The sequence below is a fragment of the Mus caroli genome, unplaced genomic scaffold (assembly GCF_978045245.1).
Source record: "Mus caroli unplaced genomic scaffold, Mus_caroli_1 scaffold_3, whole genome shotgun sequence".
NCBI lineage: Eukaryota > Metazoa > Chordata > Mammalia > Rodentia > Muridae > Mus > Mus caroli.
Genome location: NW_028227258.1, coordinates 21,447,980 through 21,460,374, shown reverse-complemented (window position 1 = coordinate 21,460,374; position 12,395 = coordinate 21,447,980). Strand labels below are relative to the sequence as shown.

Below are 12,395 nucleotides of genomic sequence, written 5' to 3'. Positions count from 1 at the left end.
ACCTTCAACCAGAACATTATTTCATAACATAAATTTTGCTGCTTTTATGAATTGTAATATATATGTCTGTGCTTTCTAATGGTCCTAAGCACCCCCTTTAAAAGGATCGTTTAACCCCCAAAGGGGTTGTGACCTACAGGTTGGGGTGCTGCTGCTGTTGCTGTAGGAAAAAGGACATTTCAGTTTTATAGGTTGAAAAATAATGTGATGGATTGAGTTACAGTTGCTCAGTGTATTTAATGCCACTGAACTCTACTTTGAAACTGGTAGGAAATGGCAATTAATGGAAGCATAGATATATTGCTGTCATTGCGATTACTGCTGGCAAGCTAACTAAGCAGCTGAGCAGACGATGTTGATGAGGTCACCTCTGTGTGCGCCTAATGCATAGAAAGAGGTAAAACAGTTGACAGGGTCTCTCTGTGTAGCCCTGGCTGTCCTGGAACTCACTTTGTAGACCAGGCTGGCCTTGAACTCAGAAATCCACCTGCCTCTGCCTCTCGAGTGCCTGGATCAAAGGCGTGCGCGCCACCACTGCCCGGCTGAATTTTTTTTAAGCCAAGAGAAAAAACAATGTAAACGAGTAAAATATAGGCATTTTAAAATTGGTTTTTGGGACTGAAGAGATGGCTAAATAGTTAAGAGCACTGGCTGTTCCTAACCAAGGAGGTGATTAATATTCAATCCTCATTTCCCACTTGGCTCACAACTGTCTGATTCCAGTTCTGGGTGATCTGACACCCTCACACAGACAAACGTGCAGGCAGAATACCAATATTCATAAAAATAAATAGATTGGAGTTTTTGTTGTTTTTTATCAGTTCTTAAGCTGCTCTGTGATTCTGCAGGTAAGGGTGCTTGCTTCCGAGTCCGAGTACCTGAGTTTAATTCCCAGAACTCACTCTTCTTGCATTGATTTGCCACAGCATGTGTGTCTTGTCTCCATTCACAACAGAACAGCAGCAACAACAAAACTGAGTCAAAACTGAGTTGAATCTTACTCATTTGCTTTCTTTTTTGTCTCTAGATCAGGATGACTACAAATTTGGCAATACTGCCTCTGCCTGACCAACTTAAGATGTCAGTTCTTGACTTAGAATCCGATTTAGTTTTATAACTATACATAGAAGAGTCCTGGTGCTTTCTTCTAAGTTGTTGATGATATATATATTCAATGTAATTCGTTATTTTTTGTTTTATTTTTAGCTGCTGTGCCTTATTGGAGAGTCTTTCGATGACTACAGTGATGATGTGTGTGGAGCTGTTGTTAATGTTAGAGCTAAAGGTGATAAGATAGCAATATGGACTACTGAGTGTGAAAACAGAGATGCGGTCACACACATAGGGTACGCTGTGCTCTCCTCCTGCTTCCTTGACCCTCTGTTAACTTACGTGTAGACGTCTTTTATGTGCAGCTTTAGACACTTGGCGTTTATAAACTGTTATTTTCTTTATATGTTTTCACAAACAAAAGTTTGGATTCTGTTAATGTTGAATGTGTTTGTTTTTCATTTCTGTAAAATGGTTTTTGCAGCAGGATTGTGTGGGAACTGTCTACAGCAGGTGAATTTCCATGAAAAGTAGCATGCCTTAGTTCCTGTCCATATTTAGAGCCCATGTGTTTAGAAGTTTCTCTGTTTTTTTTTTTTTTTTTACAATTCACACACATCAATTTTGTTAGAATTCTCTTTGATTACATGCAAATCAGTAAGAAAAACCAAGCTAGATTCTAAGTGGGATTACAGGGATTCATTCATTGTTAGCTTGTCATTTTTCATCTTGTAGTATAAACATCGACCTTGTAGCAATGTTGTATTTTTTTTAAAAAAAAAAAAAACAGAAATTAATTTGTTATAGAACTTTTTGTGTCAATATTAGATGTTTTGAAATCTTTAAAACATTTTAACCTCAGTTATTCAAGGAAATATTTTTTTATTGCTTCCAGTTGATACACTTTAACTTCTCATTGCTAGCCGGGCGTGGTGGCACACGCCTTTAATCCCAGCACTCGGGAGGCAGAGGTAGGCGGATTTCTGAGTTCGAAGTGAGCTCCAGGACAGCCAGGGCTATACAGAGAAACCCTGTCTCGAAAAACCAAAAAAAAAAAAAAAAAAAAAGAACTTCTCATTGCTTTGTGTGTATGTGAATACATTTTTTAATAAAGAGTTTTTTTAAAAAACCTGTTATGATATCATCTCATACTTAAAAAATACCTGTTTAGAAGAACTGTGATTCTGCCGGGGGTAAAGCTCGGTGAAAGTGGGTCTTTTAGTTTTACTGTTCGTTTTTAAAATGTTCATATTGTTTCCTGAGAATTAAACATTCAGACTTCTTCCAAAGATTAAAAATTAAGTTCTCTGCTCTCTTCTGAGGTGCTTGTTAGCCTTATTTCATACTCACAACCTAGCCTCACAATTTTCATTTTTTATAGCTCTTGGTTTTTTTTTTCAACCTTTAGATGTGCTTCATTCCCTGAAGATTAAACTGTTAATACCTCGACATCCCTCTATCCATCCATTCACCTATCCACGCCTCCAACCCACTTGAGGCAGGATCTTTGCATACCTAGCCCTGGCTGTCTCAGAACTCACTAGAGATATCTGCCTCTGCTCCCCAAGTGCTGGGATTAAAGGCGTGTGCCACAATGCCTATTCCCTTTTTTGGTCTTTTAAGGAGAGATTTCTCTAATACTGCAGATAAGCTTTAGACTCTCTGAATTTAGTTGATAGTCATATAGTTAAACCATATTTAGTTAGTATACATCACATTTTATTTTTAAAGTAATCACAACTAATTTGAAAATTGGTTTGTGAAGTTGGTACATAAAGCAAAATAGAATTCATATGTAAATACAATTTTTATTTTAGTTTTTGAGATAGGCTCTTGCTATGTTAACCAAGCAATTGCTGTGAGCCCATGGACTGATCCTGATTTGCTTGTTACTGATTTAGTAATAATGGTATCTTTTTATAAAAACAAACCTGGTGGGATTATAGGTATCTGTAATGTGATTAAAGTCTGGCTGTGAAAGTAAAGACTAATTTTTAATTTTGCTAGTTAATACTGAAAGAAAATTAACACATTTCGACTTGCATTGCTAATGTAAAGACTAATTTATGATGGATTTATAGAATACATATACTTTTTCTTTTTTAACAAAATATTAATGTTTCTTGTCTCCCATGTCTTGTAGGAGGGTATACAAGGAAAGGTTAGGACTTCCTCCGAAGATAGTGATTGGTTATCAGTCCCACGCAGACACAGCTACAAAGAGCGGCTCCACCACTAAAAATAGGTTTGTTGTTTAAGAAGACACCTTCTGAGTATTCTCACAGGAGACTGCGTCACGCAATCGAGATTGGGAGCTGAACCAAAGCCTCATCAAAGCAGAGTGGACTGCACTGAAGTTGATTCCATCCAAGTGTTGCTAAGATATAAGAGAAGTCTCATTCGCCTTTGTCTTGTACTTCTGTGTTCGTTCTCCTCCCCCACCCCCAATTTTTGCTAGTGTGTCCACTATCCCAATCAAAGAATTACAGTATACGTCACCCCAGAACCCGCAGATGTGTTCCTGGCCGCTCTGTAACAGCCGGTTAGAATTACCATGACACACACATTTGCCTTTCCACAGTATTCGAAAAAGAACTTGCATTTCTATTACCTTAGCAGGAAAGATCTGGTTTTGCTCCACTCCATGCAGGAGCGGACTTTGCTGGTGTGAGAGTCTGAGTACAGCTTTCTAGCAACCTTCTGTTTCCTTTCACAGCATTGTCCTTGCTGTCCTCTTGCTGATGGCTGCTAGATTTAATTTATTTGCTTCCCTCCTTGATAACATTAGTGATTCTGATTTCAGTTTTTCATTTGTTTTGCTTTTGTTTTTTTCCTCGTGTAACATTGGTGAAGGATCCAGGAATATGACAGAAAGGTGGAATAAACATTAAATTTGTGCATTCTTTGGTAATTTTTTTGTTTTTTGTAACTACAAAGCTTTGCTACAAATTTATGCATTTCATTCAAATCAGTGATCTATGTCTGTGTGACCCTAAACATAATTGTGGACTATAAAAATGTAACACCAAAATTACATTCCTAACTAGAATTCGTAGGTCTGCCTTTGTATCTCTATGCTGTACTTTAACACTTTGTATTCCTTAGGTTATTTTGCTTTGGTTACAATGGCTCAAGTAGAAAAGCGGTCCCATCCATATTAAGACAGTGTACAAAACTGTAAATAAAATGTGTACAGTGAATTGTCTTTTAGACAACTAGATTTGTCCTTTATTTCTCCATCTCTAGAAGGAATCTGTACTTCGTATTGCAAGGCAGTCTCTTGTGTCTTCTTAGAGTGTCTTCCCCATGCACAGCCTCAGTTTGGAGCACTAGTTTATTATTATGTTTATTACAATTTTTAATAAATTGAATAGGTAGTATCACATATGTAATTAAACTGATGTGGCTATCTTTTTTAATAAAGTTAAGGCACAGTTTCTCAGCCTTAGGTTAAATAATGTACTTTGACTATGTTAAAGTTCATGAGGATTGGGGTTTTGGTGTATCACCATTTGATAGGAACAGCGGCTAGAAACTGATTGTTGGGTTAAGATGTTTTTACTTAATGGCCAGAAAATTAGCATAAGGAAATGCGTTAGGAACATTAGTGTTACTATCTGAATAAAACACAATAAACAAGTATTAAGAACTACTTATATTGGTCAATTGTTGCAGTATGGTTTTCTGTAAACTTGAAACCTTGATCTATTCTTTGTATCATTTAAAGCAAACATGAAGACATTTTGTCTGCAGCACATAATTGTATAGTTCAGATCCTGTGAGATGAGGTGTGGCTGCTAACGCCGAAGGGTAAGCTGAACTGTGGATAGCACAGTGGAAATCATTGGCTGAGAGAAAAATGCTCTTTAAGTGGTGGTTGTTATGAATTCACACTGATAACTTGATAAAGATCCTTATAAAATACATACGGAATAGCGTTGCTCTTATTATGTACTTCAAGAATGTATAACTGACTGCTCTTGTCGTCACAGATGACTCCCTGTTCAGTGCTTTGGAAATAGCGATGCTCACAATCTCAGCATTCTGTACCTAACGTCTACTGTGTGGATCATTCAGATATGTTCCATCTTTTGACATTGCAACATGATATGGTCTATGTTGGGCTGCATTCCTGGCTGTCTTGTATGAGACCCAGGTTGGATCCCTGAAGCTGATTGATACAGTGTACAGGCATGAAAGTGGCTGGTGATGAGACTTTGTTACCAACATGTGGGATTCTAGTAGTTGTATCAATTAGAGATTAATGCTCATATTCCTTTTAATTCATTTGTAAGAAGTATCAACTTTAGAAGTGAAAAAAGAATCATACAGTTTTTAAAGTTAAAAACTTTGAGTAGGATGTATCTTTGTTACAGAAAGTTGAAATAATTTGTAATGGATGAATAATTATAACGGAAAAATGAAAAACTGGACAGAAGGATTTAGTATATACGATATAGGAATTAAATAACTACAGCACTTACGTCCTTGTGAATAATTCTTAATCACATACTTCCTGAAGATGTAAGACCTAATAGGTTGTAGTAAATTACTTCCAGGTAGATTCAGCTAGTAAGCTAGGCATATAAATAGCCAGCAAAGCTAGTCACAAATAACCATGGAGACTAAGGTACAGCGTTAAAGTATAAATGTTTTTATAGGTGCTCTAAATCACCATCTAAGATAGATGATAGTGTTCAACTTGACAGGAATAGAAGCTCTTGAGTGCTGCTGGAGTTGCATTTACAAGGTTAAATTTAGTACATGGCCTGTATGGTGGGTACATATCTGTAATCACAGTGCTGAGATGGAATGACCATAAGGCCAACCTGGGTTACATAAACCCTTTATCAAAAAGGCAAGGACCAGGAATGTGCTTCCTTGAGAGTGTTTGCCAAGCATGTACTATGTTGTGTGTGATTGCCAGCACTGTCAGGAAGATGAGGTGAGTGTTGGGTCTCTGTGTATCATGTATCTCATGACTCTTCAGTGTGGAGTATTATGGGGCAAGTGGATAGATACTCTCATTTGGCACCAGCCCTCTAAATACACATCAGATTGATGAGTATACCTTGAGGCCAGCCTGGTCCATAGTGCTAGTTCTAAGACAACCAAGGCTACACAAACCCTGTCTCGAAACATTGAATCCAAATGAATCCCACTGTGGGAGGATCCCTAAAAGCCAGCGCATACAAATGCCAGTTTGTAACACCCCCTCCCCTCTAGCTGTGAATTACTAACCCTAAGCTCTGGTCATTCCAGTCGTGGGTTTGGTTTGGTTTTTTGATGTGTATGCATGTTTTATATCATGTGTGGTGCCTGAGGTGGTCAGCAGAGGGCATGAAATCCCTGCAACTGAAGTTAATTAGCACAGTTGTGAGCCACCATGTGAGTACTGGGAATCAACTGCATCTTACACAAAACCAATGACTCTGCTTACTCACTGCAGAGCCATTACTCCAGCCCCATGGCTTTTGTTTATGTGATGGTATGTTCATTTGTTTTTCATGACAGGCCTTCTATAAGTCCAGGCTGTCCTGGAACTCACTGTAGACTAGGCTGGCCACCAGAATAAGTGCTATGATTAAGGTTGTGCCCCCAACACTGTACTTTGGATTTTCTTTCTTTGGGGGAGAGGGGAGCTTGGTGTGGTGGTGCCTGCCTTTAATCCCAGCACTCAGGAGGTAGAAACAGGCACAGCCTTATCTACAGAGGGTAGCTTGATCTACAGAACTATATCTAGAACAGCCAGGGCTACACACAGATTATATATATATATATATATATATATACATATATATATATATATATATATATATTGTTATTTTGAGACAGGTTTTCTCTGTAGTCTTGGCTGTTCTGGAACTCATTCTGTAGACCAGGCTGGCCACCTGCCTCTGCCTCTGCCTCCAGAGTGCTGGGATTAAAGGTGTTCACCACCACTACCACCACCCAGCTTTGTATTCTCAAATTAAGACTCCATGGTCTAGATGGCAATAAATATTTAAATCAATGTAAAAATCACTTGTAGAAAAAATGAAAAACACTATCTTAAAACTTAAATGGGAGAATGCTTATTACCTGTATTTTTTTGTGGGTTTTCTTTCTTTTCTTTTGAGCTTAGGTTCTACACAGCCCAGAATGGCTTTGAACCTGCCTCAGCCTCCCAAATGTTGGGGTTACAGCTGTGTGCCTGCCTTGATCTTGTTTGTTCCTTTTGAGACCTGGTGTCATTTCATATCTCTGGCTGTCATGGAAGTCAGATCATCTTATTGGCAGAGGATTGGAATTAAATGGCATTCACTACCAACCTTGCTTGCTTTTTTGGGGCACGGGGGGATTCTCTAATTGACAAAATAGGGCTTTAAGAAGATTTTTAGTTCTGGCAAGTACTTAATGGGAGTCTCCTGGTGATGGGAGTAAAGTAGGCTACTCTAAAATGGCAAACAGGCATTTAGAACATGTGCAGTGGTATACCTCTTCTCGACTTAAGGGAACAGTTGTGCAGAAAATACTTAGTATATGTGTGAAGCACTGAAGAGGCCGAGGCTGGAAGATGGATATTTCCAGCACATAGCTAACTCGGCTACATACTTACATAATGTGTACTATACATAGCTCCTGTCTCAGAATGGAGTTTAGGTTCGGATTCTTTAAAGGCCACTTACATCCTACATTTTGAGACAGTACTTAAATGCCATTTGTCTTTTGCCATTTAAATTTGCCTAAATATTAGAAAATGAGTCTGTCAGTGACTTCTAATAAATCTGCCTTTTAGAGCTTACTGTGGACACAAATCCCCTGGCAGCTTCACCTGTGACTGTCTAAGGTGATGCCGGATGATTTGGGATCCTTGGGATCCAGGTACTGCTTTCTGAAGCTGTGATAGGTTGTGAAGTATGTGTGAGTCAGTGGGGTCGAGCATGGGAGTCACTGACTGTGGGTGGCTATTTTCTGCCAGTTCCTCCACAGCCACATCTCAAGTGCCTGTTTGCTCTTGGTGGGTAGCGGCAGTCCTGCACACACAGGCAGCACATTCCACCATCTCCCAGAGTTCTTTTCCACAACTGTTGCTACATTGTTTCTTTTTTTTTTTTTGGCTACATTGTTTCTCAAGTGGGCTTTTAAGGTCTTGAATGACATGATGGAGTTCCTTTCAGACAAGTATCTGAAGAGCAGTTGTTTGACAGCAGTTAAGAGTTACTGTTCCTTTTGAATCAGGTAGTGAGATGCACCTGAGTGTTGCCTGTCTGCAGAGATGAAAGCATAAAGCATTGTTTTGCAAAGTTTTTCTTAAAAGTTACAATAAAAAGTACGTTTTGTTTCATGACCCCATTTGTATACGTGTATATACTAAAAGGGTATCACATGTGACGAGATGTTTTCTGTGCCAGTCTTTCTCTCTTCTCTGTTGCCATTGATATCCATGGAGTATACCATAAAAGGTATCCATGCGGTAATGGGGCTGTGGAAGTTCTAAGGAAGTCTGCCTTATTAGTGTTTTATTGTGGTGAAGGAACTCCATGACCATGGCAAGGCATTTCATGGGACTTGCTTATAGTTTCAGAGGTTTATTTCATCATCGTGCAGGGAACATGGCTGCATGCAGGAAGAGACACTTAGATTCCAAGCGCTCACCTAAAAGCTAAGTGTGGCAATGTACAAACACACTTGTAATCCCTTTGTGCTGGCCAGCTGGTCTAGCTGAAAAAGACCCTATGTCAAGAAATAAGACCTCATAAAAGGCTGTGGGAAAGAACCTTCCGGGAGCTGACCTCTGACCCCCACCCCACCCCCAGGCCTGCATTTACACAAATACAAAGTATTTTTAAAAGGACTCTCTTATAATGAGAATTTGAAGCTATTGTGAAGGAAGGACTTGGCTGAATCAGTTGTGTAGAAAATGGTGTATCCATTTTCTCCATTCCTTCTTTACCTTAGCATCCTACCATAACAAAGCATCCTAGTGTTTGGTGCATGTACATATATGCAGATAACACTTTCTCTCTCTCTCTCTCTCTCTCTCTCTCTCTCTCTCTCTCTCTCTCTCTCTCTTTCTTTTTTTGGTTTTTCAAGACAGGGTTTCTCTGTGTAGCCCTGGCTGTCCTGGAACTCACTCTGTAGACCAGGCTGTCTACAGAGTGACAGCCTGCCTCTGCTTCCTAAGTGCTAGGATTAAAGGCGTGTGCCACCACCGCCCGGCCACATAACACTTTTAATAAACATTTTGTTCCATTTATTTCAGAACAGACGTTTTTATTTTGCCAAACTGATGATAATCTTCAATTGTCACTGCCTACTTTGATCATTGCACTGTCCAGTAGGAGAGCCTTCAAGCTGGCTGGCTTCCCTTTCAGCATGTTTGTAATCATTCTTTGGATTTACTTTCGGGGTCCAAATGGGTTTCCTAGGTTCACCGGGGCTCATCTTATGCCTTGCCTACTCCAGTCCTGACATTTTCTCCATGGAGGTCTCATGCCTTGAGTGTACAGAATGTAGGCCATTGATGTTCCTAAGCTAAGTGTCATTGCTGGTTACGTTTTCTCTGCAGATGGAGCTAGATTGAAGTATATATTTGTACGTACCCATATACACTACTGTTTGTATAAGCCTTAATACATGTTGGCACCTACTCCTGTCTCCAACTCATTAATGCAAAGTGTCACGTGATTCATTTCTACCTTGTGCAGGGCCCATGACTGCATCCCTTAACCCCCCCTCCCCCTTTATTATTTTTCTCTTCCTCTCTGCCCCCCTCCTTTTCTGTATCCTTTTTCTGCTTCCATTTCTCAGATCCTGCTTTATATGACCAAAGAATTCTTTCCTCTTCCCCCCCCTTTTTTTATCAACTGTTAACACTAGTTTGAAAAAAATAAGAATTTCATCTCTTGAGTGTTCATCTGTTAAGTTTTCTTTGCTTTTTCATTTGATGACTGATTTCATTTGGTTTCATGCATTTTTCAACTTTGCTGTTGCTAGACTTGTGCACCATAGCAATCATACGTGTTCTTCTCTGAAGTCTGTTGCTGGGCTGTCTCAGCTCGTTCTCTGTGCACAGTCTGAGATGCTGTGAGTAGTTTAGACCATTCCCAGCCCATGCTGCTTCCACTTGGGAGGTTTTGACTTTATGTGGGGAAGGTAATGCATACTCTTGGGAGCCTCTTGGAATTCTTACCTGGGCTAGTGAACTGCAGTGAGCAGCCCTCACGATCAGCCACTGTCACTGCTGACAGCGAGGGATGCACTCTTCTGTGTGGGCGGGCTTTCATTGCTTTTTGAGTGTGTGTGTGTGTGTGTGTGTGAAAATGCCATTAACCACAAAACACCCACCTGTGTGAGAGAGAGGTCCTACACTTCATTGTAAAGTATGCTTTGTGTTAAAAGTTTTTCCCTACCGTTGGCTTATTTGCTTTGAGCTGGTTTAAGGTAGGGTCCGCTGAAATATGGTGGTTGGTTAGGTTAGGTTAGGAATATTTATGAATTCTGAAGATGTATTGTGACAATTCTACTATGCATTAAGATGTTTAGGTCCAGATGACGCTTTTTTAGGTCTTGTCTGTCCAGTTTCCAGAGGAGAAATGGAGCGGTGAATTGCACAGCTCTTTCCCCTTCCATTGCATTATGGCTTGAGGAAGGGGCTTACTTTGCAGTTAGTGGACTGAAGGTTCCATTGGAGATCAGTGTTCTTTAAGAAACGAATATTTTTGGCAACCTCAGGTTCTAAACATGGGACCCCACACTAGGCAAGCATTCTACCCTCAGCCTCGGTTGTCATTTTTAACCTCTTCTAAGGTCATCTGTCTCTACTACCCAAGACGATTTAGTTTGCCTCTGTTGTTCTGTATATGGGCCTCTTGCTGTGCCCTTCCACACAGGTGAGACAGAATCTTCTTTTGTAGAATCTTCTTCTGGAACACTGGAACCCACTGTAGACCAGGTTGGCTTTCCTCACAGATCCCTCTGGCTACCAGCACTGAGATCAACTGTGCCACAGTGCATGGCTATGCTTTTACATCATTTCTATTTCACTTTGTCTGTATTTTGCTTAAAACTATTTGGATTCATCATACTTTTCTCTGAGTAATTTAAATCTTCAGAGGCATTTTTAATTTTTCTATTTTAATTAAATTGAGCTGTTCTGGAGCTCATATAGACCAGGCTAGGTGGTTGTTTGTTTTTTTTTTTTTTTGTTTTGTTTTGTTTTTTAATGATTTATTTTCTATATAAATATGCTGTCACTGCCTTCAGGTACACCAGAAGAGGGCATCAGATCCCATTACAGATGGTTGTGAGCTACCTACCGTGTAGTTGTTGGAAATTGAACTCAGGACCTCTGGAAGAACAGTCAGTGCTCTTAACCACTGAGCCATCTCTCAACCTCACCAGGCTAGTCTTGAACTCACAGATCCACCTGCCTTTGCCTCCACAGTGCTGGTATTTAAGGGCATGTACCCCACATGTATGCAGTGCCAATGGAGGTCAGAAGAGGCCATGGGATCCCCTAGGAATGGAGTTACAAACAGTTGTGAGGTGTCTTGTAGATACTGGAAATGGATCCTGAGTTCTGGAAGAGCAGCCAGTGCCCCTAACAACTGAGTCCTCTCTCCAGCCTCTGCGATTTAAAGACTCCATAAATGCAGGCAGTGATTCATCACCAGGCTAACGGGGATATTGTCATACATGTGTAACTTCACACAGATTCACAAATGCCATTACCAATCTGCACATGGCCCCAAGAGTAGAGAGGAGTTCCATTTTATTCTTAGCTTCACTGGTTCTGTGTGTTTGCTCATTGCCTGTTTACTCAGTCAGCAAAAACATGCCACGTGCATGTATGTATAAGACATATGCTAGAGTTAGCAGGTGCCTGCACGTCACGAAGTTTAGGGCCTGCCAGGGAAACTGTCCATAAATGCACACAGTAAGATAAAGGTCCATGCTGTAAAGATATCCAGAGCGCGGGAAGCAGTGGGAGCGCCATGGAAAGGGATCTCTTCTCAGCTGGGTATAGGCAGATTTCAGCATTAAGCCCATGCAGCTGTAATAAGAACCGTGATGAGGTGTTAACTGATGCTCTTAGTTCCTCAAGTCAGATGGATGAAGAATGGTTTGCTGGCTGGAGAGGCTCCAGAGGATCTGTGATAGGTTCCCAGCAGCCCACACCAGGTGGCCCACAACCCCCTGCAACTCCAGCTGCAGGGCTTCCTTTTCTAGCCTCTGGATGCCCACACATGTGTGGGCATCCATAACTAAAGGATAAACCTGAGAATGGTGAGCTGTCGTCAGCTAACATGTATATGCTAATTTATAGTTCTGTGTGTGGTAGCCTTTTGAACATACTTGCA

The 12,395-nt window shown here is 40.3% G+C and overlaps 1 protein-coding gene across 3 annotated transcripts in view; it reads left to right on the top strand.

The window, feature by feature from the left end:
- The window catches only part of Eif4e (eukaryotic translation initiation factor 4E), a 32,289-nt gene extending 23,909 nt beyond the window's left edge, over positions 1-8,380 (top strand). For all 3 annotated transcript variants that reach the window (XM_021158454.3, XM_021158453.3, XM_085835488.1), the window contains 2 exons: positions 1,207-1,346; positions 3,194-8,380. In XM_021158454.3, the coding sequence (XP_021014113.1) occupies positions 1,207-1,346; positions 3,194-3,308 (255 nt within the window). In that variant the 3' untranslated portion in view covers positions 3,309-8,380. The remainder of the gene's footprint in view (positions 1-1,206; positions 1,347-3,193) is intronic.
- Positions 8,381-12,395: the final 4,015 nt, after the last annotated feature.